We start from the raw sequence: 12088 nt of genomic DNA, 5'->3' as shown, positions 1-12088 counted from the left end.
GGCGGTTGCAGAGAATTAATGTTCTCAGTTCGCCCAGACTTTCCTTTTCGCTCCGTAACAAGCAGGCGGTTCCGCCATCGGCGGATCGTAATCCGTGATGTCTGACGGCCCCAAAGGATTACTAATTATAATGGCATCGCGGCACTTTTGTCGCGGAACCGGGTCGCAACACACACACAAACTACCGAAGCTATTCTCAGACGAACCAGGCTGTTTCTTGTTTGCACGTTTCGATATTACTTGCTCGGCAGGTAACTTCCGTTTCGCGTAAGAGTAAGCGAGCTTTTTGGGATCGTAGGCGAGTGGATTAGGAATAGTTTGACCGCTTGGATCTTTAAACTTTTTCTCAGGCTTGCTTTCATTTTAGCAAATAGAAAAGATACGTAATATCTTACGAAGATTTTTCCTATGAAATTATAATAGTAATTGTTTCGCGTCTTGTCCAGATTGAGATACTTTTTAATCTTAAACAAACGCAACTCGATGGAAAGAACTCAGCAACGGGGTGAATAGGAGCTAACGTATTAATAGAAAAATTGTTTGAAAAATTGATTTTAGATTTTGCAGGGTAGGATCGAGAAGGGTTAAGGAGGATTAACTTCATGACTGATTTCGAATTCAATTTTAGTTACCAGATGGAAATTGATTTTTAGTTAGGGAAGGGATTAAGGGGATCTATTCTACCGTCTCTCTGTAGAAAGTATACACCAGCAGGCAATGAAATATTGGCGCTAGTAGATCCGAAAGGAGATGGCGATGGTAGATACTGCAATGAATGATGATTTAGAAGGATTGAGATAGCTTTAACGTTCAACCGTTCTAATAATGAATTATTAGCTTGTGTAGGAATCGATATAGGTAGTCAGATTTTTGTTTTTTTTATTCCGACGTAGATTTAATTAATAGAGCAATTTTTAAACTATGATTAATGAAATTATAATTTGTGAATAATTTCTCTAAAGAGGAATGTCGTTTATTTTCCAAGCTAAAACATTGTCGTATGTAACAGTAATATAGAACATCGTTGATTTAAGATATTGACGATAAATTTAAACAAAAATATATAAAATTTAGACGAATCCTTATTTTTTTTTGACAAAATTTTTATCATCTTGGAAAAGTGCCTTTGCGAGGGGGATGTTAAAAATTTTGTTGTCCAACAATGTTTTCCAACACTACTATACATATTAAAGCCATTTGCATGGGCATTAGTCGATAGATCAGGAATATGTGGTTCGTGTGGTCATGATCGTATCGAATATTATGTAAGTCAGGTATACGTGAGTAATAAAGTTCACCAGGTAATAAGAACCATCGCCAATAATTTCTGTCGCGAAAAATAGTATGCTACGATATTGTGATACAACATCGATTTGCGGTAACCACAAACGCGATCACTGAATCTTTTTTTTCATATATCACGCAAACATCACATTTTTCATTAGCCATCTCCATGCATAAAGATACAAATAATTACAAATAATTACCCTATAATTCTTATAGAATTTATCAAACCCTTATTTCTTGATTATTCAACAAAAATATCAAAATTGCACAGAACATAAACATTGAAGTACCGGTACCTTAATTCATGTAGATATCACTGAGACAAAGAGAAACGGAATCTCAGAGCTTAGCTATTAATACAAATTAAAAGATTATTTAACTTCCTAATGGGACTCTAAATAATTAAAATGCTAAATACTATGCTCCCCCGTTCGTTTGCTTAGAAATCTATGTACTGTGAAGCTGAGCAACTAAAATTAAATGCTACGATACTCGTACGTTTCCACGCTTATCTTCCATAACCATCTTTATTATCATTTTATTATTCCACGTTATTTTATCGCGTATTCTTAACGTCGGAATGATTTCACAGCGTGCTTCGAGTCTCGTGATAAAAATCTCTCTCTCTCGAGAAAGAGAGACGGCAGGAGAAAAGAAAGGTAAAAGAAAGAAAAGAAAAAGAAGACAGAATCGAGAAGCAGTGTGTTCCGATGAAGGCCGTGTGGATCGAGCAAAGGCATCTCGGTCGTTCTTTGACCGAAATAAAAATAGGCGCTGCTTGATTTTCGTCTGTGTGAAAGAAGGCATTTCGCGCGGCGTTAAGGGAGGTCAGTGGCAAAAGGCGAGCCCACGGACGGGGGTGGGTCTCGTCTGAGAATCTTCTCAGACCGCTTGGCCTTTGATCTCAATCCCTCAACCGGTGACTCGCTCGTTTCTAATTAATTTTTTGATCGTCATAGGGCTGTGTGCACCTTCCCTTCTTCCCTTTCAATTTTTCTCTGTTTCCTCAGTGGTGAAAAAAAGGGTAGTTAGAAAAATTAATCATATATGAAAAATAGAAGAATTTTTGAGAAATACAGAAATTTGCTACCTAATTATTGCAATTTTTAATGACGCTTTACACAAAAATAAATTGTTATATTTAGAAGTAAATATTGTATTTAAAGATTACCTTAGAAAACATTGTTTTTTCTTTTATATAAAAATGAAGTAATTCTTGAGAAACTTAAGTACTTGATATGCTTAATTTTTACAATTTCCGGGAATTCAGTATACAGAAGTAAATATCTTATTTTGGAAAACAATTATTTTCTGATATTACGATTCTTGCCATAAGGTAGGATATATACTGCTGGAAGTTCAATTAATTATTTTCTATTTGATGTTATTATCTAACTTGTCAAGTTCGCGTGAAATTTCTATTTTCGATAAGGACCGCGTGAATATTCTTCGCTAGACTAAACTTCAACATTTTTCTTAATAATTTTGAGGACACGACTATTCGTTGTACGCTTGATTATAAAACTATTTTTATTCCCAGGCGTAACACGAACCATTCGAACGAAAACTGTGCTAGGTTCGAAAGGTTCTGCAGCTATTTTAGCTAGCAACAGGGCGTCATGCTTCTATCAGCTCATTCTTGTTACGGTTCACGAGATTTAGTCAGACAGTATTAGTCTTTACTTTTCTTTCTTGCAAATTGCAGAAAGAAAAATGTTCGTCTGCGTTTGGGAAGCACGCGTGTTTAACTCGGCAACGTATTTTTGACTTTGAATGAACTTATTTTATGTGTAATAAATCGAGAAATGACTACCAGTGCAATATTTATGCAGTATTTTACAAAGCTATTTTAATCTTTCAATGTTTTGGATTAACTAAAAAAAGAAATTATGCAAACGATGAATAAGATTACCGAGACGTACATTCTATTTCTACGTCGAATTCGCGATGCTGTGCTAAATTTAATTCTCTTTTATGATTTATGATTCTTTTATTGAGACGAATTTTTCGATTATGTGGAATCAAATTTGACGAAAAAAAATCTATGGAAATTTAAACGCACCACCGAAATAATATATTTATTTCGTGTAATTGTAAATTATATTAATATTAATAATCGTTCTCTCGTTCATGTTTTTTATGTATTTATTGCTCGAACGTTGATGATTTTCTTCGTAAGTTTAAGCGTTCAAATGAAATGAAAGAAGACATGTGGAGAGTGGACAGAATTTAATACACTCGGTAGTTTCATACAATTAAACATCGTAATTTAACTCCAATGCGTGGTTTAAGGCTCAAGAATCTCGAATTTCGCGGTGCGATAAAAAAGGTACAAGCGAAAGTCGCCCGCCAGAAAACTTAATATCAAATCACTTGAGTCACCGTGTTGTTTAGGTACTTTACGAGCAATGCAGGTTACACTATGGTGACTATGCAACGAATAGTGTGACATTTCATGTGCACAACTTACGAGCTTTCACAATGTCATCATTGTTATCACGTCTTTTCTCTATTTAGGTGGCAAATTAAGATTGCTCCGATAACACTGGTATTTTAGTTTCAAATATTCGTTAGAAGTCTTGGACAAATTTTAGCAAATTTTTTAAAAGAGGAAATCATACTCCAATTTCTTAATCAACCCGATACGCGAAATTCCGATAATCGAAAAGTCATCAAGGAATTCTATAAGATCTCCAAATTCCTTATTACTCGTCCTTTAAAAATTGTTTGAAATTTCTTAATTATCCTATTGTTAGTTGCCCTAACAAGTCTACCAAATTATCTATCTATATATCAAAAGGTGACGATAAAGATAAATTAACAAATGACCGAGGAAATAGCAGGAAAGACCAAGCTTTTGTTAAGCAGTACTTTGCAAAATCACGAAAACAGTTTATGGAACGGGTTGATCAGCGTAAAACGTTGGAAAATATTCTTCTGCAATTGCATCGAAGTAGCATCTAATCCTATAGTTCCGGGTGCTTATACGTCTACTAGAAATGAATAAGCGGTTGCTAAATTTACTGCTGATGATCAGTGGTATCGCGTTATAATGGAAAAAGTTTCTGCTACGAATGCCAGTGTGTTTTACGTTGACTATAGTAATGGAGAAACAATTAATGTCACAAGAATTGATTTACGTCAGAAATCTGCTAATGATTAGATTGCAAATCTTTATACATTTGTGGGAAATTTAAATGTACGAAGATGCATTCTACGCACGATTCTGTGCATGTGCACAGAATGCATCTTCGTACATACTAAGTAAAGTAATCGTTGTACAATAATTTCGTATTTAAAGAGTGAATCAATTCAAATTCGCTTAATAAAAACTCGTTGTACAATCTCGAATGATCCGAGACACGATTTCCTATCATTTGATTCTACTAGGACTAATTTCCAATAGATAATAAATAAATAATTCAAAAGCAAAGTGGACAATAAATGGTAAGTTTATCCAAAAACGACTGAATTAATTTCTATTGCGTTCCATCCCCTAAAATATGCTTATAAAATTACGAATTTGCACAAACATTTGCAATCTACTAATACAACTGTTAGAGAACATCGCTCGTGGACGTGTTTATGTCGTTTTAAAAACTTTAACAATAACGCAAACTTGCGAGTATTCGATTGTTCTTCCGAATTCCGAGGCGCGCCTACGATTTATCCTAACTGCGGATTAACGGAAGTTCCTTTCGGCGGACGCAAGAATCGATCCCGCTCTGCGACTTGTCTTCGTCGACGAGACGAGCAAAGTCCTTTCCGCGCGGTTAACCCGAAGGACGAGCGATCAGGGAGAAGAGCGTCTGACATGTGGCAAACGATCGCCAACGATTGACTCTACCAAAAACCGAATAAACTTCGCTTAGTCGTCGTCCATTGCAGTCGTTCCGTTTTTTCGTCTCTTTCGAAAGAAATAATCGACGAACAGTCGGTGTTACGAAGGAATAGAGAAACAAATCTGCAGTGTGACACCGTCAACCGAGGTACAAGCGTAGCAATGAAGATTCTACGAGTTGAAACAAGATAAAAGTCGAGGATAACAAAATTAGATCGACGGCTTGATTTTCGAGAAAAATGCATTTGAAGATTGATAGGATATGCGTGTATTTGATTATAGGCAATACGAATTTCATTCTAAGTGCTTTTGTATTAAATTGGTAAATAAGAAGTGGTTTTTTACAATTAGATATACGTTCTACTTGATTGAAATAATTTTCTTCGTAAATGAAATTTTCGACAGAATTTTGTTATTCTTGATTCTCGTCTCGTGTTGGATCATGGAATCTCTGTTATTCCAGTCGTACCATAAATTACGATCCATGCTATATTTCTATCGAGTCAGAATGAAACTAGTGCAAAGAAAAGCAACGGAATGGGGAAAGTAGAAAAATGAAGCAACGATGAAAGGAGAAAAGGCGAAGGATTCGAGGATTCGGGACAAAAAGATACGGCAGTAGTCGGAGCAATTCGTTGCCAGACGCTGGCCAAGCTTGCGAAAAGACGGGGAACCGGCTGTTTCCAATTGCATTATCGTGCGGTGATTAATTGGTGCCCGAGGAGTTCCATTGTCTCTGAGCGACGTCTCGGTTCTGGTTCCCGTGGTGTATCTCGGCCTTTTTATGCCGCCACGCAAAACCACGCCGTGTGCGAGCTCTCTCTTTCTCCACCCCTTTCGCCGCCTCTTTGCGGCTTTTGGCCAGCGGAACGCCACGTGCGTGTCGGATGTTGTATTTTTTAATTTTGCTTCCGCGATGTAGGCAGTGTCAATCGGTTCACGATGAAGTTTTAAGGACCGCGTAGAATTTTTTAGGCACAGTAGTTCACCAAAGTACTCGAATACTTTTAGAAATCTTTTATCAGTATATTATGTTACGTCACCAATATGATTACCATAGTCGTCTATTTCAAAATATTTCGTATAATACACGTTATAGCGTATTCATAAAGAGAGTTTACGAATGATCGAATACATTCGCGAGCAACTGTACGTACATCAAGCAAAAGATTAAAAATTTTAATTTGAAACGCACAGGTTCTGCGTCGACGATATTTCCTTTCCATAGCGATGAAAGAAAATGTTGACGTACGCAATCAAGCGCTACTGTGCATCGCAACAAAACCTGATTGCAGCTAATAAATATCAAACTGCGTATATACATGCGTAATGAACGGACATGCATAAATTGCAAGTTGAAATAAGATGTCTTTTGCATTGCTTCACTATCATTGTGGAACATCATGTTCGAATGAAAATGTAAAACGTTTACGAATCTTTTATTCGCGATGAAGTCGACGTGTATTTACCTCGAATCGGTGGCGCATTTATCGCAACGATGAATCAGTTTCAAATTATTTTATTTAACATTTACCCGCGATCGTAACTGACGTTATTAACTAATCCACTTGGACGTCCCGTTTATAACTGTTCAATGACGTTTATTGTTACAACCTCTTACGACCATAATCGCTTTATAAACGCATTTTAAACACACGCCTTTGTTACCGACGTCTGAGTTGCTGTTTAACTCCAGTCAAAGAAAACGCGACCAAAGAGAGCAGAACAGATCCCATTACCGATCTGTTGATCCACAACCGTGCACTGCTTAAAACACAATTGTGATTCCACCAGCCGTGCATACTTTATATCTGTTAAAGCATCCTTTATTAGCATCATTCATTTCGTATTCCGTTGTTATGTTTCCTTACGACTTCGACGAGCTGAATGGTTAACGGCGAAGGGTACAAAGTTAGGGTAATCGATATATTCCTTGAATACGTAAGTCTCACGATGCAATCATATTCTTTCCAGTGATCGCTTCGGTATGCAAATTTTAATCGTACGTCACAATTGTACCGGATTACGTATCTCTGGCTTACGTGCCTCACAATACATGTTAATTTGGTAATTTAAGTTTATGGGAGGGTAAGGTAACGGTTGTCTGAAGTATACAAGAAACTATACTTGTTCCTTTCGAGAAATACTATTACGTAAGAAAATTGAGAGAATAGTATTTGTTAAAATTATAGAGTATACCCTCTAAAATTACAATTTCCGTACTTTCTTTCTAAAATTCAAGTTTTTATATTCGAATTTATATTCTAAAAATGATCTCGATCGATATTATAAAGAAATTCGATAAAAATTAATTACATCGTCTTTTAATTGCTCTTGTACGCAATTTCATCGTGTCTCCAATGTATGCGCTTGAAATATCCATTGATAACACTTTTTAAGAGCAAGAAAACGGAAAAGCTGTCGAGGTGTGCTTTGAATGCAACGCATGCGAGGACTATTTAAATACACACAATCGAAAGTGGAAGTAATTAGTACGTTGGGTTGGGAGGTTCATTGTGGCACAGACGTTAGCATAGCCGCTAACTCTTCGTCTTCGAGGAATTTTACCCTAAGTCGATGGAGAGTTCGGTAAACAATGTCGACTATTCCTAACTTGTAGCCAGGAATTGGACGAGTCTCGTGTGTGCTGATCATACAAGCTAAAGTACTTGCATACGGAGTTCACGCTGGACGTTTCCTTTATGAGTTCGTAGTGTAGAAAAATACTTAACTTTCCCGCTTCTCAGGACCTGCGACTACAGACTGCAGTTTGTCTGTCTACCACGTCAATGATATTTTTATAATTTTTTAAACACTACAGCTATTAGAATGTTTAAAATGACTAAATTGATGGTTTTTCACAGAACTTGTATTATCCATAAGCTTACTGTACTTTTCTAATACTATTAGATGAATTTGATCATCTGTATAAAATGATATTATAATAATTAGCAGCATATAGTGAAAAGAAAGAAACGATTAAATGTACGATCTAGATACATCTTATCAACAGGTTAATTAAGATTTGAAATGCAAAACTATGCGAGTTATAAAAACTTTATAAATATTCATTTACCCAATAAATATTCATTTACTGAATGAATATTTATGACAAATGTTTCTCACAGTTTAGGTGATCTGTTTTGTACCTATTACAAATAACAAATAAAACAGTTACTTTCCACTAAGAATTTAATGATCTTTAACAAAAAGTAGTATACCTATTACGTATGCTATTAAGATTTTATAAACACCACCGTTGAAAAGCTTGGTATAGCTTATTTGTTAAGGAAACGTGAATCTTCTTAACGAAAAAAGTACGAATGAATGTTTGAACTTTTGCAACAAAAAGACTAAAGTACAATTATTTTTTTACACTATTATTGCGATATCTTTATTCTCAAGTTTAATCTTAATTTAATACGTTAAATTCGATATTATAAACAGTAAATTATCTGATCAAGAGATGGAATACTATGACCCTTGGAGTTTATTAAAATGATTTCCAAAGAGAGAAAAATATTTCCTAAATATTTATATATACTATTACTGTACTATACTATACTACCACTTCAATCAATTTTTTCTTCACACTATCTAGCTGTAATATAACGATGGTTAAGCATGAAGCAAGTCTACATATAATAATCAAATTAACGCAGCAGAAACAACATAGAAATCCGTGCAAATGTTTACTTACATAAATGAATGAGCATAAAAAATTGACAAGTCGTTAACGATAAAAGACATCGGCCTTGGCTATTTTGTCTTTTCTTTCTCTTTGTAAACTTTACGTATGAAAAATGAGACCAAACTTTCTAGCGCATACTGTAATTCTTTACAAGTTACATTACGCATCTGCACATTCCCTACACGTAATTTCCAATCGCATCTATTTATATTCGCATTCTTGTCCCACATTTAATTCACCACGACTTGCAGTCACCTTTCCCAGTTCATCTGGGAAATATATTGCCCGTCATTTTTCCCAGAAAATCAACGACTCATCGTTCTTGTTCCTTCATTCTTCATATCACCGCTGGCTGTCGGTGGTACACGTTCGTACGTGTACTCTTGTTGCGGACAACGTGTTTCTTTCGCAACTTTATGACACGTCCGTCGGGCTTTCTAACGAATGTCCGTCGATTTCGCGCCGAGCCTTGTTCCACTTTTTTAAAGTCGCGCGTCGCGCCCGCCGTACACGGTGTCAATTAAAACTCCTCGAAGGAATTTTCCCCGCGAACGCGTCTCATTAATACAACGTTCCGGGAATACTAACGCAAGCCGGCTGTCTTTCATTAAGAAACCGACTAAACCCGCGAGCCCCGCATTGCGCACCCAGCATAGCTATGGCCGTGATTAGGCGCGCCATGAAACAGGAAAAAAATCCTGTCGACGATTCCCGTCGAGACTCTCGAAGCTTCGTTGTTTCGTCATATCTTGTCTGGAATTCCTACAGTTGCATTCTGCCAGAGTTATTTTTGTTCCTCTCGTTTATCTCGAAAGCGTAACTGTTAGCGCGTTTGGTCGATTACAGAACATTAGTTGATGTTTTTAAGGATTTTATGATTTTGCAATTCTTATGTTTAACGATCATATGGAAAAAGAAAGGCGATGATACTTTTTCTTGATTTTTTATTTTTCTACCACTTGGTCATCGAAGAGAATGGAACGCTTTGATATAATATAGATTATAGATAGGCAGAGGAGTTTCTTTTCCGAAGATAGATGATAAATTGACGAAGATTTGCAAAAAAATTAGTCGAGTAATTAATTTCATGATTATATCGCGAAAATGTTTAGGATGCGCGTAATATGTAAAAATCTATAAAATGTCTAAAGTGAAATGCTCTTTGTAACAGTTAGTAGGTGGAACAAGTTCCCATTTATGTTGCATTTCTTTAATTGTGCTCGTAGAAATATGAATTTGCATAAACATCTGCAGTCTATATTTTTAAAATAGCGAATCGTATTGAAAGAGAATTGTAGCAATGCGTGACTGATCGATAGCGTATTAAACATTAAAATTGCTCCATCGTGATTCATGTTTCCCTTCGTAATTCATCAATAATTAGTTTCTCGTTGACTTTGTCTCATTATTCAGGCAATAATTCTTGTCTCTTTGATATGTTATAGGCGGCATATGCTGGTCTTCCATCAGTAACGGTCGTTGTAAGGAATTGTTGTCACAAGGAGTGACGAAGGAAGATTGTTGCGCGTCGAACGCAGCGGCAGCGACCGCATACTCCGAGGAAGACCTCGATAGTGGAAGTCTCTTTTTCTGGAAGGTACTTGGAGGAGGTGTCCAGTGTCGTCCTTGCAGAGGTAAATGAATATTTTACTTCGACTTTATATCATATTTTCCAAAAAGCGAAAAATTCTCATCAAAGTTGCAAATAGAAAGAATCTAAAGCTTTATGATTATTATTACATACGAACCTGTTATGATAGTACGTATTTATTTATCAAGACGCGATTCCGTTCCAAAAAATATGACGTGTACATACCTTCTTAACAATTAGGTACTTTTTGTAGATATTAATCTTTAGAAATCTTCTATTAATATATCAATGCGATATATTAGTCTTTTATAAATCTTAATCGTCGTATAATTTTGATAAATAAATTAGTATAGATTCATTGGTAATTAAAGAGCTTATTCTGAATGTTGCTTGATGAAAAGACCAATTCAACGTATTAACTATGTTTTTTAATAGAAAGCTGCACGGAAGTAAGGTGCGAGGAAGGGAAGAAGTGCGTGGTGCGTAGAGGAAGACCAAGGTGCGTGTGCAGTCCTGAGTGCAAGGCACCAAGAGGAGGAGGTCCAGTTTGTGGGACAGACGGCAAGAGCTACAAAAATTTGTGCAGACTGAAGAAACGCGCTTGCAAGAAGGGAAGCCACGAACTAGCGGTTGCCTATAACGGCCACTGCCAAAGTGAGTATGTATGAAAGAGATGGAATCATTATCACCACCGCTTCGTAATTGAATAGCCATCGAAAAGACCATTTAGGATAGATTCTGTGAAAATTTAAGAAACTATCGAGTAGATCTATATAATTTGATTTAATTTAATTGTAACTAATAATTAAATATAAAGATTATGAAATCTATCTATTTTTGGTTCAGAGATCACATGAACGCATAAATGAAATGAAATAGCTTCCTGATATCATTTGAAAATTGCTAATTTGTTCATTTAAAATACTATAGCATGTTTCAATAATTATATATAATATTTGGAATTCTCGAAGCTATTCGATTACATCAAAACATTTCTCTGATATCAGTTACTAGAGAAACTAACATATTCTCTTCGTTCATACTTTTCAACTCTACAAATATAACTTAATAATCATAAATAATTAAAAACATATCGTCGATTATTTCTGACCACTTCGGTAATTGACTTTTATAAGTATATTAACATATACGATATCAACAAATTCAATCATATCGCCAAATCGTAAAAATCGTTCCAACCAACCAACATCATTTTCATCATCTTCCATCATACTTTCTGAAGCTAAATCCAATCAACTAACCCCAAATATTTCAATTAACTCGATTAACAACACATCTGTTACTATCCAAATTGTCAAAAACTATTCGATTTTCGACTATCTCCTATATCAGCCCCTAAACTTCCAACTCCCAAAACTGCAATCGAAAGAAAACTAAATAACCCGGGGTGGTCAGAAATCGCGTGTGCGCGCACGCGTACTAGGCAACCGCGGGAAGTTCGCGCGTGCGCGCTGGTCGGCGCGAAAAACAAACAGGGAAGGCGACGCATCTATCACGGGGTCGGTTTACGACTGTGCGTAATAACGTGTAAAGTGTCGAGCAGGTTCGTGCGCACGAGTCCGGTGCGGCCAAGGCCGGAGCTGCGTGCTGGACCAGAACCTGAGCCCGCACTGCGTGAGGTGCGCCCGCAGGTGCCCCCAGCCGCCCCCGCAACAGC

General features: G+C 36.4%; 1 protein-coding gene across 1 annotated transcript in view; it reads left to right on the top strand.

The window, feature by feature from the left end:
• Positions 1-12088, top strand: part of LOC100746574 (follistatin-A) — a gene marked incomplete at its 5' end in the record, with an annotated part of 61034 nt that overhangs the window by 19447 nt on the left and 29499 nt on the right. The window contains 3 exons of the mRNA XM_033320486.1: positions 10265-10453; positions 10846-11064; positions 11975-12076. Of these exons, the coding sequence (XP_033176377.1) occupies positions 10265-10453; positions 10846-11064; positions 11975-12076 (510 nt within the window). The remainder of the gene's footprint in view (positions 1-10264; positions 10454-10845; positions 11065-11974; positions 12077-12088) is intronic.

The sequence above is a fragment of the Bombus impatiens genome, unplaced genomic scaffold (assembly GCF_000188095.3).
Source record: "Bombus impatiens unplaced genomic scaffold, BIMP_2.2 scf_0318, whole genome shotgun sequence".
Taxonomy (NCBI): domain Eukaryota; kingdom Metazoa; phylum Arthropoda; class Insecta; order Hymenoptera; family Apidae; genus Bombus; species Bombus impatiens.
This window is presented reverse-complemented; position numbering and strand designations above follow the sequence as displayed.